At 38.1% G+C, this 21,266-nt stretch overlaps 1 protein-coding gene across 1 annotated transcript in view; it reads right to left on the reverse strand.

Annotated features, from left to right (window-relative positions):
- Positions 1 to 8,267: 8,267 nt before the first annotated feature.
- Positions 8,268 to 21,266, reverse strand: part of PARD3B (par-3 family cell polarity regulator beta) — a 516,508-nt gene continuing 503,509 nt past the window's right edge. Inside the window, exon 8 of the mRNA XM_018560588.1 lies at positions 8,268 to 8,884. Coding sequence (XP_018416090.1) covers positions 8,560 to 8,884 — 325 coding nt within the window. The 3' untranslated portion in view covers positions 8,268 to 8,559. The remainder of the gene's footprint in view (positions 8,885 to 21,266) is intronic.

The raw sequence follows: 21,266 nt of genomic DNA on the forward strand, positions 1-21,266 counted from the left end.
GCATGATGATGTATAACAATAATAATAATAATGTTTCTCCTGTGCTTTTTTTAAAGATATATCTATTTCCACTGGCTTACCTAAAAGCATAACACAAGGGGCAATAGCCACTAAAGAAAGTTAATTAGAAAACAATTTTGAGAAAGATTCCCTAGATTTGGCCAGTGCTGGCTGTTCTACCAGGTTTTTATTGGATTTGGGTGTTATTAAGGCAAGTTGGAAAACCTGGCTGCACAATTGCCACAGCTGATTATATAAATGACTGTCAGGCAACTATTTAATTTTACCCTGCTCAATGTGTTGGTTCAATTGGAGTGTCATATTGCCATCTTATTATTTATTTTAAGAATACATTAGCTTGCATAACCAAGGAAGGTTTTGGTTCCATACATCGTAAAACCATGGAATGCAAAATTACAGGGTGTGGGAGACAGGTCCAGTTGATCACAGACCAACTTATGGAAATTTGCTTAAAGAGCATATGGCCCCCTGCGATTTAGTGACCAACCGGTTTTTAAATACATTTTTGCTTAGCTGTAAAATGGGGCCAAACAAACAAGCAATCAGACAATAACCATGTTTATAATACAATAAATGCTATGTATAGAGACTTTGGAGATCAACCCCCTCCTCTTTCCTCTGAGTAAATAGATTCATATATATTTAGGCCACCCAAGACCGGGTTATACATGGGGGATAAAAGAAAAACTAACTGTACCTATGAAATGTAAAAAGGAAAGCAGTATGTGCAGCAATGAAGGTAACCCAAGAAGTCAACTTGTGACCAGGCTATGGAAATTCATTATTGATTCTTAATGCACCGTGAATAAGACAATCCCTCATCGGCCTTTGTAGTTGCAGGCACTGTGGAGCAATGAATCCTCACAATTTGCAGCAGAAGTGCTAAAGTCATTATTACTGCTGGGTGGGGGAAACAGGGTGGGCGGAGCTTCTTACAAAAGGATTTAAACGGTTCAGTGCTTCTGCTGAGAGGATTAGTTGCTCCACAGTGCTTGCAGCTACAGAGTTCAGTGAGGGCTTGTTTAAGGACTTTGGAACATTAGATATACATCCATAAAGAAGGGTTAAGAAGAAGTATTCTGAACCCTTGCAGTAGGGATGAAAATAAAAACGCTATACTCACCTGAGCCTTGGCGCCGACTGGCTGTTACTGCAGTCCTTGTCACCTGTCTCCTCCTCTTCCACTCCAGTGATGGACTATCCTTTAGTGCCCTCAAGTCCTATACACTGTATAGGATGTGATGACTCACCAGACCTTAGACGGCTGGAGTGGAGGAGGAGCGAGTCGTCATGGGCCGGTCAGCCAGCCAGCTGTGAGGTTCAAGTGAGTATAATTTTTGTATTTTTCTCCCTAGATGAAAATGAGCACCTAACCCTTGCAATGTGGGGGTTAAGAGTCATTTTGCATGGAGTTTTTCTTTAAAAACATCAACAGGTAACCACAGGTGAGCTGCATATGAATGAAACAGTAAAAAGTAAAAACCTTAAAAGTTAAATATTGTATTTCTATAAATTAATGTATTCCTACCTATCCCCTTACTAGCACTTAGATAACCTAAATGAGCCCTTATTTACATATTTATTACTTTTTTGTTTTTACCAATAATAGTTATTTATTTTTTTCATTTTCATTTGTTTTGTTAACAAGAAAATGTGCAAAGCAATATTGCCAAGAGAGAGCCTAGTTTTTCCCAAATAAATAAATGTAATGTATATATTAATTAGTAATGATACAGTTATTGTCAAATAAACAAGCCCATAGTGAAAATGTAAAATTGTTGTGGTCCATAAGGGGTAAAGTATACTGGTACTTAAGCTGAAGTGGTTAAAGTTTCTTTACTGTTTATTAAGAGCATGTAAGTACTTGAATGTCCATAGCCTAGCCACAGGTTCACATTAAAGTCCAAAAAAAATTCCCCCCCCCCATTACCTTGCGTCTCGGCTCGTCTCCCGGCCGAGAATCGGAACTGTGCATGCGCCCACCCCAAGATCCTTTGCAGCGTACGAGCAGCTCCTGATTCTCAGCGCGGGACTGCGCAGCGATAACAAGGTAAGTTTAAACCTAGTTAAAGCATTTTAAAAAAAAAAACTTTCTTGCCTATACCTACTGCTTGCTAGCAGTAGATATAGGCAAAAAAAAACGGAGGGTTTAGAACCCCTTTAATGTCCATTTGGTGCTTTTTCTTTAAAAAACAAAAACTTCAGTATCAGCTTTTCTTTTTGGGAAACAACCAATTATCCATAAATGAGAATATTTGGCTGGACTAGGCAATAATCATTTCATGTATTTTGGTATGCTTACTTAGGGAGGGCCTTCACCATTCACCCTCATTAGCATAGTACTACTTCCACAAAAATCCTGTATTTTCTAGATGCTTCTTGGCATCGATGGCCATATTAGATTGAATTAGCAGACAAAGTAACAAAGCCAAGCCAGAAACAGTAACAAAATATATATTGCCTGAAATAAACAATATGTTCATTGCAAATTTTAGATTAACATCACGGCAGGGAAGAAAAAGAGTGGTTCCTTTGAGCAACTGAGCTGCAGATTCATATCAGACAGTGCTGTTTGTTGGCCTGTTTCAGATGAGTGCACATTTCCAAACACAAGTGACTCATGCCAGAACAATCTTCTTGAAAGAGGAACAAATAGTTTGATAGAACCGCTTAAGTTGTTTTTGGACAGAATCTGGAATGTAGAAGTAGAATATTTATTTCTGTTGAAAGCTTCAGTTAGATGCATAGCAATTGAAATAGCTGCTTACTGTTCCCTCAAAGTCACAATTAAGGGGATACCATAATGATTTAGGGCCATGTGTTTATTTAGTATTGTTTTTTTTAATTCAATACATTTAATTGTTTTGTACCTGTTTTTTTTCATAATGCATATACATTTTTTTTTTTTTTTTTTTTTACAAATTTCTTGCATGGTAAAGGATTCTTAGGGCACTATACCTTAAGAGAAAGCACAGAAGAGCAGCTTGTTTTGCAGTTCCAGTTGTTATTGTGTTTCCAAGTATGTTGAATGAATGAATTAGACAGTTATGTAGCCTAGTGATGGATGCATAAATGTTTCCGAAAGAGTGACTGGTAGGGCAAAATGTGTACATCTTGTACAGTGTTGGAACCCACAAATAAATCTCATTAAATGTATCCAATATATTTAAGTAGCACTTGGACAGTTAACACCATTCTTCCTTCTCATTCAGAAGAGTGAAATATCAGCAAGGTTGCACAGAAATTCACTGTCAAGGGAATTCAACAATCATAAGTGTGTATTATGCTCCTTATGAAAATCATGTTGTACTACTTGTATAATCATGTTGTACTACTTGTATAATCTGTGGCTATAGGTGGTATTACACAATATAATGTATGTCATTTTTATTATCATCCACTGTTTTAACAGTTTATTATGAATAAATACATGCTTTTATGAAATTATAATTACTTAGTACAATCTGGCATCTGTATCCCTAGTAAAGATAGGGCATAGTCCTGCCTTTATCCAAGCTTTGGACTGTGCCAGGGACAGTATTGGGTAGTTTATGGCCATGCCAAGACTTAACATATGGTATATACCAGGGGTAGCTAAACTCTGGCACTCCAGCTGTGGTGAAACTACAAATCCCATGATGCATCTCTCTCTGGGAGTCATGTCTGTGAGAATTTTGCAATGCCTCATGGGATTTGTAGTTCCATCACAGCTGGGGGCCCAGAGTTTGGCTACCCCTGGTATATACCTTCTAAAGATGTTTGTATAATTCTGGCAGTTTTACAAGTTATACAATAATTCCAATTAATGCTATGGCCGAGTAAAAGAGCATAATGGTTTTATTTGGCATTTTATTTGAATATTGTTAAATATATTGTCAAACTGATACTTTGCTAAACTGTGTTCATTTTACCTTTAAATTAAAGAGAGAAAATAAGAGCAATGGAGAGGTGAAGAAACTGCTTCAAGAGATCTCCCCTGTAATTGATACTACCTCATTTGCATTTTGAAGGTCAACTGTCCACTCATTATAATTAAATATATGATCTAAGGGGCTGACTGCCTCAAACTGGTCAGGATGTGGCCTGGATCATCTCGGTTTTCAAGTCAGAGGAGGAGCCAGTACTAGGAAGGGGTGGATTGGACATTTAGACATTGCTTGGCAGCTGAGCGAAGGTGGGCCCATTTTAGTTGGACACCTAAAACTCCTTATAGTTTTCCTAGTGTTTTTTGTTTTAGTTTTGGATTGAGTAGTGAGGGGTTTAGAACAATTGTGAGGTTTTAAGTGCTGCCTGTATCCTCATTATGGAGATTCACTAATTTGGAAAGATTTTCTCTGACTTCCTAAACAACAGCAAGTGAAGAGAAATCTCTTCAATGGCACAAAGTTGGCAAAAAACACTGCCAGAGGTTTTAGCCATCCCCTACTTTATTCAAAAGATAAAATGTTTTGGCTTTAGATATACTTTCTCTACACAAACCCTCTGCACGTGGCCTTTATTCAACAGCCCTTGCACAGACAAGATATAACACCCCCTGTACACATGACAGTTACCCTTATTCAGCAGACCTTGCACATACAAGACATTATATTACAGATAAACTGGCCATACTATATACACTTATCACTTCTCTTACTATATACTATATACATCTTTGGCCATTTAAATAGGATCACTTGGCAAGCGTTTTAATGTGTTTAACTTTTATTTTTTCAAAGAAAACCAAACTAAATTTCCAAGGCATGTGATCATTACATATGTGCATGTTTCTTGACTACTTGAAGTGTGTCTTGATCTGTATGCAAAACAGCGTTGGCTTCATTAAGGTAAGTAATGGAGGTGTGCAGTGATACAGTTAATTGCTCTTAAAAAGAAACATTTGAGTTTCAAGGTATGGGCCCCCAAAGAGTAATCTGCCCTAATGCTGATTTTTTTTTATGTAGCCAAATAAAACGTGTGTGTAGAACAGCAGAGTAAAAGCAAGTCTTATTATTGTAATAAAAATTGACATGGCTCATACTGTTTTTCTTGGCTGCCCTGCTTTGTGTCTGACTCACAGTCAAATTCTTCCAATTGAGCTTCCCCTGCTTTTGGCTGCCCCTTCACCAGACCATAAAGCTGACCATCCATGGAGAGAAGAAAAAACCCACCCTAGGGCATCCTTTTTTATTAATGGCTGTACTGTTTAAAATCCCAGGCATACTACTAAAAGAACAGCAGGGGAAGTTTCAGCAGAAAAATGGAAAAAAAAAAAAGAAAAGAAAAAGCATAGCCAGGGGTTTGCAATGTTTTGTTGCTGTGATACATTTTTCACTGTAAAAAGCATGCTGTGACAGAACGTATTGATTGCACACTTAGTATGGGATCAATACATTCTGCAGGCTGAATTCACTTTGAACATGAACTATGCTTGTACCTTTCAGCTTTTCCCATTTCATGTTTTAGTTATTTTTTTATTATTTTTGAAATGTTTAAAGCATTAACAAGTTCTTTTGGTTACAGATTCTGGTCCTTGATATTCTGATTTTGAGTGCGGATACTTAAATGTATTACTAAACATGACCCATCTGTCATTTTAAGGCCTTGGTTATATTAGTGGCTTCTAAGGATTTCAACTGTCTATAGCTGCATGTGTCTTCTATATGTCTTGTTGGGTAATTAAAATGTATAATCACATACATGCCGCAGATCTTACATGCTCTTCTGCTTTTGGATGAACTACCACCACTTAGAGGGTGGCCAAGTGTGGCCAACTCTAACAAGCAGAGTGGCAGCAGTGTGATGGCCGCTGGAATGCTCTCTGCTTTCCACCACCTGGCACTTAAAGAAGAAGCTGTAACTGTCAGGCACAGTGATCTCTAACCAACAGTACAACTATAGTTTCAGCTAGATAAGGGAGGGAGAGATTGGCATGGAACCATGTTCAGGTAAGTTTGACAGTGTCCAGTGAGCACCCCGTACAAACAAAATATAGAAATGGGGTTATTTACAAAGTCAGTTACAATATTGCCCTGGCTCAGATTATCAGTTTAATCAGAAGTGTCTATAGAGGGGAGTTACTTTTAAATATGCATTTTAAACAATAATGCATCTAGCAGATTATATTAAATTAGTGTTTGTTATACCTATAGGTAAACTTCCTTTTGTGGGTATAAATGTAGGGGTCTGAATTGAGTGTGCTATGTTTATAGGGTTAAAGCTGGGTATCGTGGATTTGACCCATTCATTATTATAAAATGAACATTCTGAAAATGATTTTTTTTAAACAAAATTGTAACTCTGTATACCCAGCTTTAGTTTAAGGACTTCATGTCAGTTGACTTGCCCTTCCTGTGCCATCTACTCCCAACCAATTACCACAAATGCTAGGTGGAGGGGGATTTTAACACCTTGCCACTGACCAGCAATGGAGGGGCGATTATTGCAGCCACTCACACCAGAGCGGAGGGTTATAATTGCTGCCAATGACACCAATGAAGGGTATTGCTATTCACCAATGACACCAATGTTGGGGCTTATCTAATTCCCACACTACAAGCAATACACCCACTGTACTGGTCATGCCGAATGTTTGGTGGGCCGTGGTCTATGCTCACCGCATTTTTAATTTTTATACTTTCAATGCATAGCTCCTATTTATGTTGGTAACTAAGCATCAGATAACATCTTTGAGCTTCTGCACATCATGCTACAAGTTCAGTATCTGCTTATTAAAACTGCTTTGTCCTCCAAATCTTATATATACCATATACAAAAGCAGACATGGATATGCCTATCCATGAGCTTGTTCTCAAAAGTTTCATCTCCCATTTTACTCAATTTTGAACCTATTATCCGCACTGCAGACAAATGCAGACAAATTTGTGGACTACAGAGCAGCATCAGAAAAGCACAGCTGTGTAGACTAGAGATTCATACTTTAATAGACATAACATATAACTTATTTTGATGTTTGGGGGGTATTAAAAAAATGATCTGCCCCAGGGTGCCAGATTTGGAAGGTATGCCACTGCAGCTAAATATCCCTTTCCATCCAGAATTATTGCAAGCAGGCCAGTATCAATGTTTTCTCAAAATATATATGTACCTTGCATGAACTTGCCAGCAGTAAGCATAGTTATTATGCTTGCCCTGATGTCTATTATTTAGCATATAAAAATAGGAGGAAATTTTATAAATGACTCCAACATGAAACTGTACAAATGCATTATAAAGCTTTATAAAATATAGTACCTTGCAACTATCAATCTTCTACATTGTTATTACAACATTAGTAGAAAATACCAAACAGCTTAAACCTGATATATTTATCTGCTCCAGAGAACGGCATTTGATCATGACATTCGATCAGCAGTTTTTATCATTAGTCATTTTATTACAGAGGTAGTGAGTAGAAACGAAAAAGCAAACTGATCAGCTCAGTAATCAAATAGCGCCTGGCAGCAATGAATTATGAAAAATATATATAAGAAGCAGAAGTGATGACAACAATCTGTAACTATTTTTAAAGTGAAACTTCAGGCAAACAGCTAAATACACATTTGCAACACATTTACATGTTGACGGTTTTACTTGCCATAGGACTCATAATTCTGATCCAGTGTTGTGATTTGTGAACCTCTTGACCACTGACATAAATGGAAACACATCAACATGCATGTCAATGAGTGTCATGCCAATGCACCTTGTATTGAATGTTAACAAAAGTCATACTGTGCATTGACGTGCATTGACATGCTTTCTATTGTGTTTACATGTGTGATCAACGTGCGTTTATGATGGGCATAGACGCACATCTTAATGTATGCATTTACATGCATTTTTATGTATTTCCATTGACTTCATAGGGAATCACATCAAGCAAAAACACAATAATGTGAATCATGAACCAAGAAGTATCAGAGTGAGTATTCTGAATGGATCACAAAAATGGCTGGCCAAAATCCCTTGGCAGCTAAAACAGTGAGCATATATTTATTTCAACTGTGTATTTAGCTGTTAGAATAAAAGAAGAATATGATATATATTCAAATAAATGTAAATAAAAGGAACATGTGTCTTTTAAATGTAATAATTTTATATAATGTAACTAACTTATACATGATCCCACTACTATGTGGAAAGTTTTAGCAAATGTTCTCTTTTTCTAGTAATACCAGACAGACATATTAGACCTTTTTGCAATAATGATACATTCTGTAAAGGATATTTATACATGGATGTCTTGACCACCTGCGGCTAGAACACAAATCAGGTAAAAAAATTCCAAATATCTAAAATTCCTTTATCTTCAGGAAATTGAAATACCGTACAAAATGCACGTGGTTATAATCTATATTTGTATAGATAGATTGAAGGCATCAAAACTGCACTGTGCTGTGAACAGATATTGATTTACATAAGGCTATGTTTCTAACACCTTTCCATTGGGGTACCGTAAAATAGTTTTTGCGGTTACACTGTTAGCAGCTGAAAGCTGGCCATGTCCTTTCATTTCATAGTATGTTGAACTCCAGACATATTTTACTGGAATGTAGACTATACAGCAGCAGTCATGGCATTTTTCTGTTTAGGATCTTGGCTTCTGTACTGGTACCGATCTTGTCCTGATCTTCCTCCAGTACCATATCCAGGCATTCGATGACTTTGCGGTGGTGAGGGTGGAACATCTTGACGCAGAGGACCTTTGGTTGGTGGTGCCTGATATGGAGGATATCTGTAGTTATCTTCTTGATGTACTTTGGACCTGGAATAAGTACCTCTAGTGTTTGATGCAGCAACATCATAGTAATAAGGCGGGTCCCTCTCCATGTACATTGCCTGAGGTCCAGCCACATACTCCAAAGCATCCACTGGGCCTGGTCTGCAAAGCAAACACAAATTTATTGTGCAGTAATCTGTTGACATTATTACTAAAAATTATCTAAAATTTTTTCGCTGGTTCTGGAGATGCTGCTGATAGTTATTCACTTTTACATTTTTTTTTAACCAGTTGACATCCGCGGTGTTAAACCCCCTTCCCATCCAGGCCATTTTTCAGTATTCATCGCTGCGGTACTTTAACTGACATTTATTCCGTCATGCAGCGCTGTACTGAAATGAATAATTTTTATTTTATTTACAAAAACAATTTCCACATTTAACGCATAATGTTAGGCATCATCTAAATCCAGTAATCAACTTTTAATCAATTTTGTACCTACCTAAGTTAGAAAATAAAGTTTTAAATAAAGTGTATGCTATGAACCACCAAGCATTTTCTTCAGTCAAGGCTTTACAAATTAGGCCCATTGTATATAATCACTACTATATATAAATATTGTATTAATATTACCGAACAAATAATTTAGTAAAGCTTTTTAGGTTGTGGAACACAAAAAAAACCACAACATTGACCAGTAGCTGTAATACTGTTTGATTGTATCATTGAAGGACTGCCAGTAAGTCTAGTTAGATATATCTGGTGATTTATGTGATCACTGTTGCACTATAACTACTAAAGCTGACCATACACTGTAATATTTTCATCATTTAACCTGTGGGCTAAATTAAGAAAATATAACAGATTCTGGGACTCTCCCGCTGACTTTATTGTATTCTGACAGCAACCACCGGCCGCTATCAGAATACCCGAACAGAGCTGGCAGCTGATTAGCTACCTGATCTGTTAGTTTGAAGATTTTCCGACCAGCTCCTTCGATCAGCTGATTGATGGATGCCAACAGCACCACCCACTGCGCAAATCAAGAACCAGCTCAAATGTGCATAGTGTATGGCCAGTTTTAGGACTAAAGACACATTTCTCCTCTTTTATCTAGTTGACTATTTCTATTCATCAGATCCTTGGGATGATGATTTCTCATCCAACACATGTATGCAATGTTAAGTATGTTGAGAGAAGTCTTTGCCAGTGAAGCATGACAAAGGTCTAACATTTTGCAACCAACTGTGATCAGTGCAAATCAAAAATAAAAATTATTCAAACCTACCAAATTTCCTTCCTGTGATTGCGCAAGAATTTGAACAATAATTTCTCACCCTTTCATGCCCCTTTCATATACGCGGCGTTTGTTCTTATCAGCGGGGGATCCATGTATGAATGTAACATGAATGTATGAATTAATAGTTTTTTACCTCCCTACTTCAATGCACGAAAAAAATTTAACTAACCAGACAACAAGACACATTTACATCTGGCTGCCCTTAGAGCCAAAGGAAATCTCACCGCTCCAATTCCTTAGCCACCATCAGGACTCCCAGGTGCTGGTCTAATAGGTGCATCTCCACCTTGGAATGCAGCAGTATACATAGTTACATAGTTACATAGTATTTGAGGTTGAATAAAGACATTAGTCCATCAAGTCCAACCTATTAGGATCTCATTCTAGGAGTAACAGTATCTCTGAGAAAACTACCGTGGAGGTCCTTTCCTTCATCCTAGCACCTAGGTCTCTGAACTCCTGTTTAAGGACACTCCAATTTCCTCCTATACGAACAGACCGCACTATACGAACAGACCGCACTATCCAGAGAATTCCAATACTGCAGACTTTATTGATATTCACAGGAAATCAAGTATATCAGTGAAAAAAGTGTATAAAGCATCAAATGCCAGCACTGCACACCCCCAACCAGCTACAACCTCTCACTTGTTTCACCCACAGGCTTATTCATAGAGGCTTTATACACTTTTATTCACTGATATACTGGATTTGCTGTGAATTTCAATAAAGTCTGCAGTATTGGAATTCTCTGGACAGTGCGGTCTGTCCGTATACTGCTGGCTGCCCACAGAGTTACATTAGGCTTCCAATCAGATTTGCCTGACAGGTGGACCTAATTGGAACAATGTGTGAAAGGGGCCTAAGGGCTAGTAATATATGCTCAGATTTCTCTCGTTACTCTCCTTACTTTGCCACTGTAACAAACAAGACTCCATCACATGACTATACAAGCATGCATATTTTGGCTTCTAATTAAACTTTAGAGCCTTCATAGATGGAAAGCTATTATGATATGACCATCATCTGATCTGTCATAAATTAAAATGAAATAAACTAACACAAAATCAGAAATCACTAGTCTACACAGCTGTGCTTTTCTGATGCTGCTCTGCAGTCCACAAATTAGGCTGCAGTGCGGAAAATAGGTTCAAAATTTAGTAAAATGTGAGATGAAACTTTTGAGAACAAGCTCATGGATAGGCATATCCATGTCTGCTTTTGTATATGGTATACACTCAAGGTTTTTATTGCTGTCTGTCTTCCCTTATTATGCCTGCGATACAATATGTAGGGTGTGTCGTCCCTCCCCCCTCAGAGTGAGAGGAAATCCAACATTTCACAGTTGTCACCAAAACAGGTGTCACAGGAATATGTTCCACCTATTTATATTCTGGTGACAGTGGTATGCAGTACAGTGATGGTTGATCTTCCTAACAGGTATACAAACAGCAGCTAAAACTTAAAAGTTGGCTTAGCCCTTCCCTGTTCTATCCTCACCGTATAAACATGTTTATTCCCTAGTATTTGTGTAGCCTTTCCCTTATATGTGTTAAAAGAAGAGTTGGAAAAGTAACATAGATTACTTCCTAATTTATTTATTATTTGTATTGATATAGTGCCAACAAATGATGGAGCGCTTTGCATGCTGCACGTTCACATCAGTTCCTGCCCTCAAGGAGCTTACCATCTAATCTAATACCACATACATACACACACATACTTGGGCCAATTTAGACATGAGACATTAAATCTACCAACATGTCTTTGGAGTGTGTGAGGAAACTGGAGTACCCAGAGGAAACCCCCCACACAAGCACAGGGAGAACATGCAAAGTCCATGCAGATAGTGCCCTGACCGGGATTATTAAAGTTTTTTTGCACTGAAAAAGTTTACTTCACGTTCACAAATATATTATATATGCTACACTATCTGGCATATATGTGGGCCTATAAGAATTGCTTTGGCTGAAACATTCTCGTATAATGGATCAGCTACGGATATGAATTTGAATCACAATAACTGATGTCCATATTGACAGCTGTGTAATAATTCTCTCTCAGTAATCCATTCATCTCACTGAGGAGTAACTGAATGTGTTTTCTTTGGCCTACCACTGATATACTGCACCAACACAGAGCACAGGTTCAATTATTTGGCAGTCAATTTGAATAAATAAAAGATAATGTGTGTGAAAAGATTTAGAAATAGTCCAGTGAAATGTCATATACTAATCTACAGTGCCAAGACCCTATATCATTCATGTATCCAGTTGTTTGCAAAAGAATCTGCCATAATAACTAGACAGCTGATGATTGAGCTCTATTGATAAAAGTTGGCATGTTATAATCACTTTCTCTGAATAGTTTGCTGAAAAAGTAAAATCTGGAAGAAGTGATGAATTCTAACAGGATTGCACAATTGCGATACGTGATCTTTGTCTAGGTTTACTATTAGCTTGCGCAAGTCATTCAGATTGATTGAAGAATGGAAATTTGTCACAATTTTAGTTTAATAAAGCTAAAGCTGGTCAAACACTGTAACACCAACAACAAACAATAATATTGCAGTTTAAGTGTTACCAAAATGGTAGATACTGAACGGTTTATAGCCATCAGTATCAAGTCAGATTCAGCAGCTTGCTAACTTGGAAGATAACTTTTGGGCTGAAAGTATTGAAGTAGGGATAGGCAGCTCGGGCATCTATTGGTAGCACGCACGCACACACACAATGGTAAACAAAAGATTTGTTGCAGCAACAACATCAATGAGAATAGAAGGCTTCCTCATGCTAAAATGTAAGACTTTCTGCTTTGGAATTTAACAGCTGATGTACAAAGCTTTTTTCACTAGTTGAAAAAAGATCTCTAGCCTTTCCTCAACTAGAAGAAAGGACACAACTAGTTGTGGCATAGTCCACAATGCTTCTGTTGTTTTATAGATAGACGATTTATTTAAAAAAAAACATTTAAACAGTAGCCATTGCCATATTTTGAAGACAAGGTGGTAAGTTTTAGTGTCATGCTCATCCTGAAAGTCCATCATTGATTACAATATTTAATCCCCCTGCAGAACCCGACAGCAATAAAGCATCATGTGAATCATTGAACTTGGTTCACATATTGCTGCATTGATATCAACCCTTTTTAATACAGTATTTGAACAGGAGTGGGATGACAACATAATGCATTTCTCCATGCTGGTGAATCTTATCATGTATTAGAAGGCAACATACACTAGCTATCTCCGGCGGGGGTTAAAAATCACATGGCGCCTGCTTTGCGCCTGAAATACATAGCATAGCCATTTAAACAGCTTTTCATAGCTCATTGAGGCAGCTGAACATTTGCAAAGTGGCATTTTGTCATGTTTTAAACGTCACAGGTACATTTGTTTCACTTGAACCTCGTGTAGGAAAATTTTTTGATTTTACATTGCAACATGGGTCGGATGTTGAGTGTCTGGTTGACAGATACACTAAAGCTTTTTACTGCACTATTACTGCCAGAGAAATATTCTTTTAACCTTATCCAGGAAGTTAATACATACACATGTGAAAATAAATGATTTGTCTTTGTGTTGAGACTTTCGAAAATAAAATAAAAACACATGCATAAAACAGTTGCTATGTGTCAACAACACTGGACTAGCTTCATATGTAACCTTGCTCTTGAAACTTTGAGGTTTTTCCATTATAATTGTTCTTATTTCACTCATTGATCCTTAAAAAGGCCTTGCCTTGCATATGCTAGCCTGTGGGTGACCACAGTGATGCCAACAATCTCTGTTAAAAAGTGTGAATTAGTGACAACTTGAGTTAACAAATTGGAAACTTCACCATAACCATGATGAAATCATTGTTGATGGCTTTGGGAAGTTTGAAGGAACAGGTAATGGTCTAGCAAACAATGGCAGTTAGCAATTGCAGTGTGATGATAATTACAAATGAGATCAGTTGTAGATGCACACTGTGAACACTGGGAGTTATGTTTAGCTGCCAGTTTACTTAGCATCTATATGGCAGCACTGCAGTTTTTATTTTCTGTGTGATGACAGTTCCTCCTGACTAGTGATGGGCTCGGGCGTGTTCGCAGCTCCATGTGCCGAGCCCGCCAGGAAGCTGACAGTGCCGCAGCGCCAATCACAGGCACGGAGACATTTCCCGATCTCAGCAGCTGCGGACCGGGATAATGTCTCAGTACCTGTGATTGGCACTGCGGCGCTGTCAGCTTCCTGGCGGGCTCGGCGCGGGGTGATGCGGACACACCCGAGCCCATCACTACTCCTGACTGGCTGAGGAATAGAGCAAGAAGATACAGGAGAGGGCACAAGGGCATGCAAGGCAGCAACCTAAAGATCTATGCCTGTAATTGAGAACTAAAAATGGCACACAATATTTAGCAAATTTCAGTAAAAACCTGGTTTGTGCACAACTTTGTTTTTAAATTCATAGCTACTAATGATGAGCAAATCAGAAGAATCGTAAATTTGCTAACGCTTGATTCACTTGAATATCTGCATGTAATTCTGTCTTACTTGCAGTAAATTGTGAAATTCAGGAATCCAGACAATCACAAATCATAAATTGGTATGATTTGCATACAGATATTCACAAAAATCTAAAATACATTGGCAATTCACCTGCCTTGCAAACGTATTATCCAGTGTTAGGGTGGCAATTAGACTGCAATGCCAGTTGCAGGTTATAGTCTACTGACATGCAACATGTACACGTTTTTCTAACTGTATTCTTTGAAGCAGAAAAGGAAATGTAAAACGACCTTACTGGAAAACAACTGGATAAAATACAAGACCAAATTATTAGCCCATATTTTTTCTATCCAGATGTCTCTCATTAAGCCACAATAATAGAATGTATTTCAGTTTATAGGCTATGTTATCTTGGCAAGAAGATGATGTTCTTGTTGTAAAATGAATGTTTAAAAACTATCAGCATTTCCTGTGTCTAAAGAATGATGCAATGACTTCTGCTTCATTCTCAGAACGGTTTATGGCTACCTGGCACAACAGCTTTGGTAGAGCCATCTCAGTTAATTGTGGGAGAAAAATGTAAAGATGCAATAGACAGCTGGTGTTTGATTCATTTGTTATCTGATATTATAAATAAATATTAATAAGTGTGTGACGTAAAAGTTAACATTTGCTCAGGAAGCATGCCAACTATTGTTGATTGTGCATGCCGGTCTGTTCTCACCAAGCCCACTCCACTAAACATGATAAAATTCCAATCTTAAGCAAACAGGTCAGTAGTATGCAGATACAGGTGAAACTCGAATAATTAGAATATCGTGCAAAAGTAATTGCAGTAAGTGCTGCAAAAGGGGCCCAAACCAAGTACTGAGTACATATGCATGCTTGTACTTTTCAGAGGTCCGATATTGTTCTATGTACAATCCTTGTTTTATTGATTGCATGTAATAATCTACTTTTTTGAGGTTGTGGATTTGGGGTTCTTGGGGTTTTCATGAGCTGTAAGCCATAATCATCACAATTATGGCAAATCACGGCTTGAATTATCTTGCTTTGCATGTAATGAGTCTATCTCATATATTAGTTTCACCTTTTAAGTTGCATTAGTGAAATAAATGAACTTTGCACGATATTCTAATTATTCGAGTTTCACCTGTAGATAGGAAAGACTAACGCTGGATTCACACTTGTGTTGAAGCACATTTTCAGGTGTGTTTTTGATGCTTCATGATGCATTGAAATGCGTTACCATTCCTATCCAAAGCCCTCATTATGAGCATCAATGGATAGGTGTAAATGGGTCGTAAAGCAACCCATGTACTCTAAATAATTGCTAATAGGGTGTCTGAGGATTTTCCACAATACTCTCAGCTTCTAACATAGTGAACAACCTTTCCCTCACAGTATATCTCTGCTAATAGCCATTCATTTTGTGTTACTTTAAGAAAAATAAAATCAGTTGTGTAACTTACTATGCAGAGAGGGAACATTCTCATTCATCCATAAGGCTTACATTTCCTGAAGTCACTGTATAGAAAGTGAAACGCAGAAAAAAATTGAATTCCCCTTCCTTTCTCTTCGACATGCCAACAAAGTTCTGAATTCCTACGCATGTGGCACACACAGCCCACTTCCAAAGATAAATACAACCTGTAAAACCTGAACATCACCACATACAGCACACTTCCCAGTATGAATGTCACAAGTAAAACTCAAGAAGATTGTACAATATGATTGCAATGTGTGTGGCCAGCTTTGCAACCTGCTTTTGTCCCTGTTTATGCAAACAATGTTTCATACAGTCATATCCAATTTTTTTTGTACAATCTTTGTACATTCAACTGTAGATTTACCCCCAGATATGTAGTGCAAGGGCCTAACTACTCAATCCAAATTATATCCAATCATGTAGGCCCTCAAAGTACATAGATGTTGCTAAAATACAAAAACGATTGCACAATCAGATTGTGGCACGTGTGACCAGTTTTAGTATATTGTAGTGTCAACTGTAACACATGAAACCAATTCTCTTGAATTTCACCACAATTGCTAAATTCACCTAAAATCAAAAGCCATTCCAACGTATCGATTCAAGAAATAGGTAGAAATTTGCTAGAGGAATATAATAATGAATGCTCATGTCGGTGCCTGTAGAACATATGATTTTTTGATCATTTTCTTTTTTTCTTATTATCTATCTGTCATCTAATGTCTATGCCACAACAAGCAATAGCGACCTTGTGAAGGTATCACCATAAGGTGCCTCCTTTATCTCAGGTGCTAGACCTTCACAGACCATCCCAGCTGAAGATGCAGCAAATCTGAAGAAGTTCTTGTCCCATGATTAACTTTATTGATAAAACCTCAGACACACAAACACCTCCCACTGACGCGTTTTATTCCTGAAGGGGCTTCTCAGAGTGAGCAGTTTGTGCGGATGGTGTTGTATAAATAAAGTTGATCATGTGAGTGGAACTTGGCAGTGTGGCCAGTAATTCTTTGTATATCTAATCTATCTAACATAATTGATACTCCTCTGCCAGGGTGACACTAAAATGTAAGTCACAATATGATAAAAAGTGATATACTAGTTAAATATGAAGTCTGGTGGATTGGATGCTTTGGCTTATCTCTTGGGGTTTCCAGCATTGAAATCTCTCCACAACGCAGAATACATTACCAAATCCAAAAAAGAGGTGATACCTTAAGGCCTCTTTCACATGGGCAGTCTGACCAGATTCCCAATGTAAGTCTATGGGCAGCCGTGTGTAAACAGACAGGTGTCCGTTTACACCCAGCTACCCCCAGCCTCTGGCCAGGTCCAGAAAAACAAGCGCATCAGAGATCCGTTCGCTGGATTGGAGGTAATCTGATGTAAACAGACACATGTCCATTTACGCCTGATTTCCCATAGGGTCCGGTAAGTGCAGTTTTTGCGATGAAGGAAAAACTGGACACGGATGTCACATCCGCTGTGTACTGCTCTGATCAGGAGAGTCTCCAGCGTCAAAAATAATAAATTAAAGTTCACATGAAGCTCAAATTTTTTTCCCCTTTTGGATAGACTGGAGTAGGATTAGAACACCTGTCAGGTTTTTATTGCTGTCTCTGTCCCTGTTGGGAGATTAACCCTCTCGATTTGTCCTGGTGACCATTTTTATTGAAAGTAAAAGAAATTCCAAAATTTTGGGTGGTCATCAGAACAGGAAAAGATGGAAAGTGTTCCAATGGGGACACTAGTTCTGATAACCCTGCTGACTACAAGGATTTCCCTCTCTTTGGAGGAATTTCTTCTCACTTCCTGTTGTGGCTATTGGACAGGAAGAGAAGGGAAATCTCCCCAATGAGACACAGATTGCAAATAAAAGCTGACAGGGGTAATAACCCTCCCTTACTCTATCCGAAACGGAAACAAAAGTTTTGGCTTCAGCTCTATTTTAATTTTGAGTGGTCTGAACCTAAACTGTTTTTTGGCGTTTTAACCTTGTGGTTTAGCTTTTATTAAAAATCAGATGCCATAAGTGTCACAACCATTTGCAATAAAAAAAAAACTCTTAGAAATACCAAAGTTGGGCAGGACTAATTTTGACAAAAAATTTTTGTTTTTAATTTTTCTGTTGACCATTATAAGTACAGGCAGTCCCTGAGCTACATACATCCGACTTACATACAACTTCTACTTACAAACGGAGGCTATTACTTTACAGCAGGGGTCGTTGTAATGCTACCGTGCTCGTGCCGACGAGGCTCTTGTTAGACGTGCAGCCGAGGGGTGCCCGCCTTTTCTTTCGGGTCACTGTGAGGTTTTTACGCCGGTCTGTATCCTCATTAGAAAGATTTAATCTTACTTTCTGTTCTTGAGACAACAAGTAGTGAAAGGAAATCTACCCCTAGGAAGGGAAATTATCTCCTCTAAGAGTGATCATGGGAAAAAGGTGTCTCCAATGAAGCTTTATCACCAATCCTTGTTTCCACGACAACCCAAAATTTTCAAAATCCAATTGTCACAGAGACAGAATGTGAGGTGAAATCTTCTGAACAGGGGCACACACAGCAAAACAAACTTTACAGGGGGTAAGCCCTTCCCTATGCTATCCAAAACAAAACAAAAACATTTTTGGCTGGAGTTACACTTAAAAAATGCACCTGTTCCAACTTACATACGAATTCAACTGAAGAACAAACCTACAGTCCCTATCTTGTTCGTAACATGGGGATTGCCTGTACAGGCAAAGTGCAATTAAATATTAGGAATGGGTTAAATCATATTTGTTAAATGTGTTCATGTTACCTAATGAACGTCCATGGTCTATCTGAACGCAATGAGAAGGAAGGAGAGGAATTCAGTGTTGAATAATCTTTTTGAATTATGGTGTGTAAGGGATATGGCCTTGTTTAAAAATAATACATCCAGACCTGTCATATAAGACTATTAAAAGATCTTCAATAGCATAAAACACATTTGTAATGGATTTAAAATTGGTGTAAATTATATTGGTGTCATGTTCTTGTTCATTTTTGTTAAGATGCGTCATTTTATAGCATGAAACTAAAAGTTTCTTAAAAGATGTTAACTTAAACCATACCTGATTCCTTTGTAATGATATAAACTATTTTACTACTTGTTGCCATATGTGCTTGCTATTATAAAAGTACTATCTCTTTCACAATGGTCCAGCTGGCCTGGGATAGGTGCCTTTTTTTGAGATTCAAAGGCTTAGTCAAGGACTCGCATTATCTGCTTGAAAACGATTCCGTAATTGTCCCACTGGAATCACTTAGTGCAAATGTTTCCTGTCCAAAATAAAATAAGGTACTTTAAGGAGAGCAGGCTTTGTACATTCTGGAAATCCTGCTTACCCTCTGGGATATGATATTGGGAACTGGAGGGCTGAATACGACAGGCGCTTATAGTCTTCATTGAGACAGTCCAGACTAGGTGTTGAGGGATGAGACAAAAGCTGCCTAAAACATGCAGAAATGGTTCCTAAATGGTAAAAAAAAAACCTACAGAACAACTGGTATCTTTACACTCACACCTCCTCTTTATTCAGTCATTCCACTCATCACTCCTCTGGAAACGATTTTCTGGCTTTTATTGCCAGTGAAGTGGAGGGAAATAGACTGAAAACAGCCCAAGGATACTCCCTGCTTAACAAAATGTTGAACCGAAACTCTGACTGGAAAATTTTTAGTAATAAATAGTACACTTAAAGCAAACCTCTCAGTAATTTTACAAGGCTGCATCAATACATTCCGGACATCTCACAAAATACATCAGCAATTAATTTCCAACAAATCTATATAATGTAGCACAAAAAAAGATGTCCTTAAAGGCTATGTAAAACCGAGCAATGACCTTCTGTTATTTGGCCTTTTTAGCCTGATAAATAGACCTTTGAAAGTGTTTTGTTATATCTGTTTGATAAGTGCAAAAATGTACCTGTTAATCCTGCCAGAAAAATTGTTAGCTGACAACTTTCTGTGCTCTCTGCCTGTGCTGCACCATTAGCAGTTGCATTGTTTCATGCTCCCTCTGAACAGGAACTCCTCTTTCTTATGTAAAAGAGGAGAGGAGGAGGTATTTGTAGTCTACACCAGGAGAGATGTATATGGTGACAACATTGCTTTTCCATAGTTAAGCACTGTGAGTGAGAGTTGTCACCTTAGTACAGGAAGTGTGTTACTGGCAGGATCATCAGGAGAAAATAAAGGAACAAAGCTTAAAAGAGGAAACAAATGCACAATCCACAAGGAATGATAAGCTGTAATATGTTACATTTTTATTCTTCTGTTTAGATACACTTTAACTCCAGTCAAGTGAGAGAGTTATCTTTGCAAATAAATTGGCTGAGGTTGCTGACCTACTCACACCCTTTCTGATTGCAAATGAGACAGAGACACATTAGTTAGACTAGATCTTAAAAGAGAACTAAAGCCAAACCTGATTTTGGCTTTATTCCTCTTTTGGGTCAAATGAGTAGATTTTTTACCCAAACTCAGCATCTATAGGGCTACACGCCACTATAGGCTGACAGCGCAGAGCCATGCTACAGCCAGGAAATTTCACGACAATATTGTCAGGATCCACCCTGCTGTCTGATTGACAGCTGGCTCTGCTTCTCTAGATCCAAAGCCAGCTGTGCCCGCCCCTGCCGTCTCACCAATGAGTGCTGGAGGAACAGTCACCTCTTTTTGCAGGGAGAAGACCGGAAAGGTAGGGGATCAGCAGTTCTTGATCGATCAGTTCTCAATCTGTAGATGGGGAAGAGTATATTTTACTCTCTCAATACTTCTCGTTTAACATAACAAATCTAATATGGGGTATACTAAGATGTTGGTGATGATGGTGATGGCCGCATCACCTGCCCCTTTTCACTATCCACCAATCAGAAAATGTCTTGTATTTTTTTTTTTTTACCATATACATTTTTATTGGTATTAAAGCATTTAACAAGTACAATACAGTAAAGCACATGGTTACATAGTTACATAGTATTTGAGGTTGAATAAAGACATTAGTCCATCAAGTCCAACCTATTAGGATCTCATTCTAGGAGTACCTGTACCCCTGTATATTACGGTCCCTTAAGAAATCGTCCAAAAGTTTCTTGAACAATTCCACATTCTTTGCTGAAATCACTGTCTGTGGCAGTGAGTTCCAGACCCTAACTGATCTTACTGTGAAGAACCCCCTTCGCCCCTTGTGCTGGAATTTTTTTTCCACCAATTTTAGGTGATGGCCTCTAGTT

This window comes from Nanorana parkeri, unplaced genomic scaffold (assembly GCF_000935625.1).
Source record: "Nanorana parkeri isolate BGI_ZX_2015 unplaced genomic scaffold, ASM93562v1 scaffold467, whole genome shotgun sequence".
Classification (NCBI taxonomy): domain Eukaryota; kingdom Metazoa; phylum Chordata; class Amphibia; order Anura; family Dicroglossidae; genus Nanorana; species Nanorana parkeri.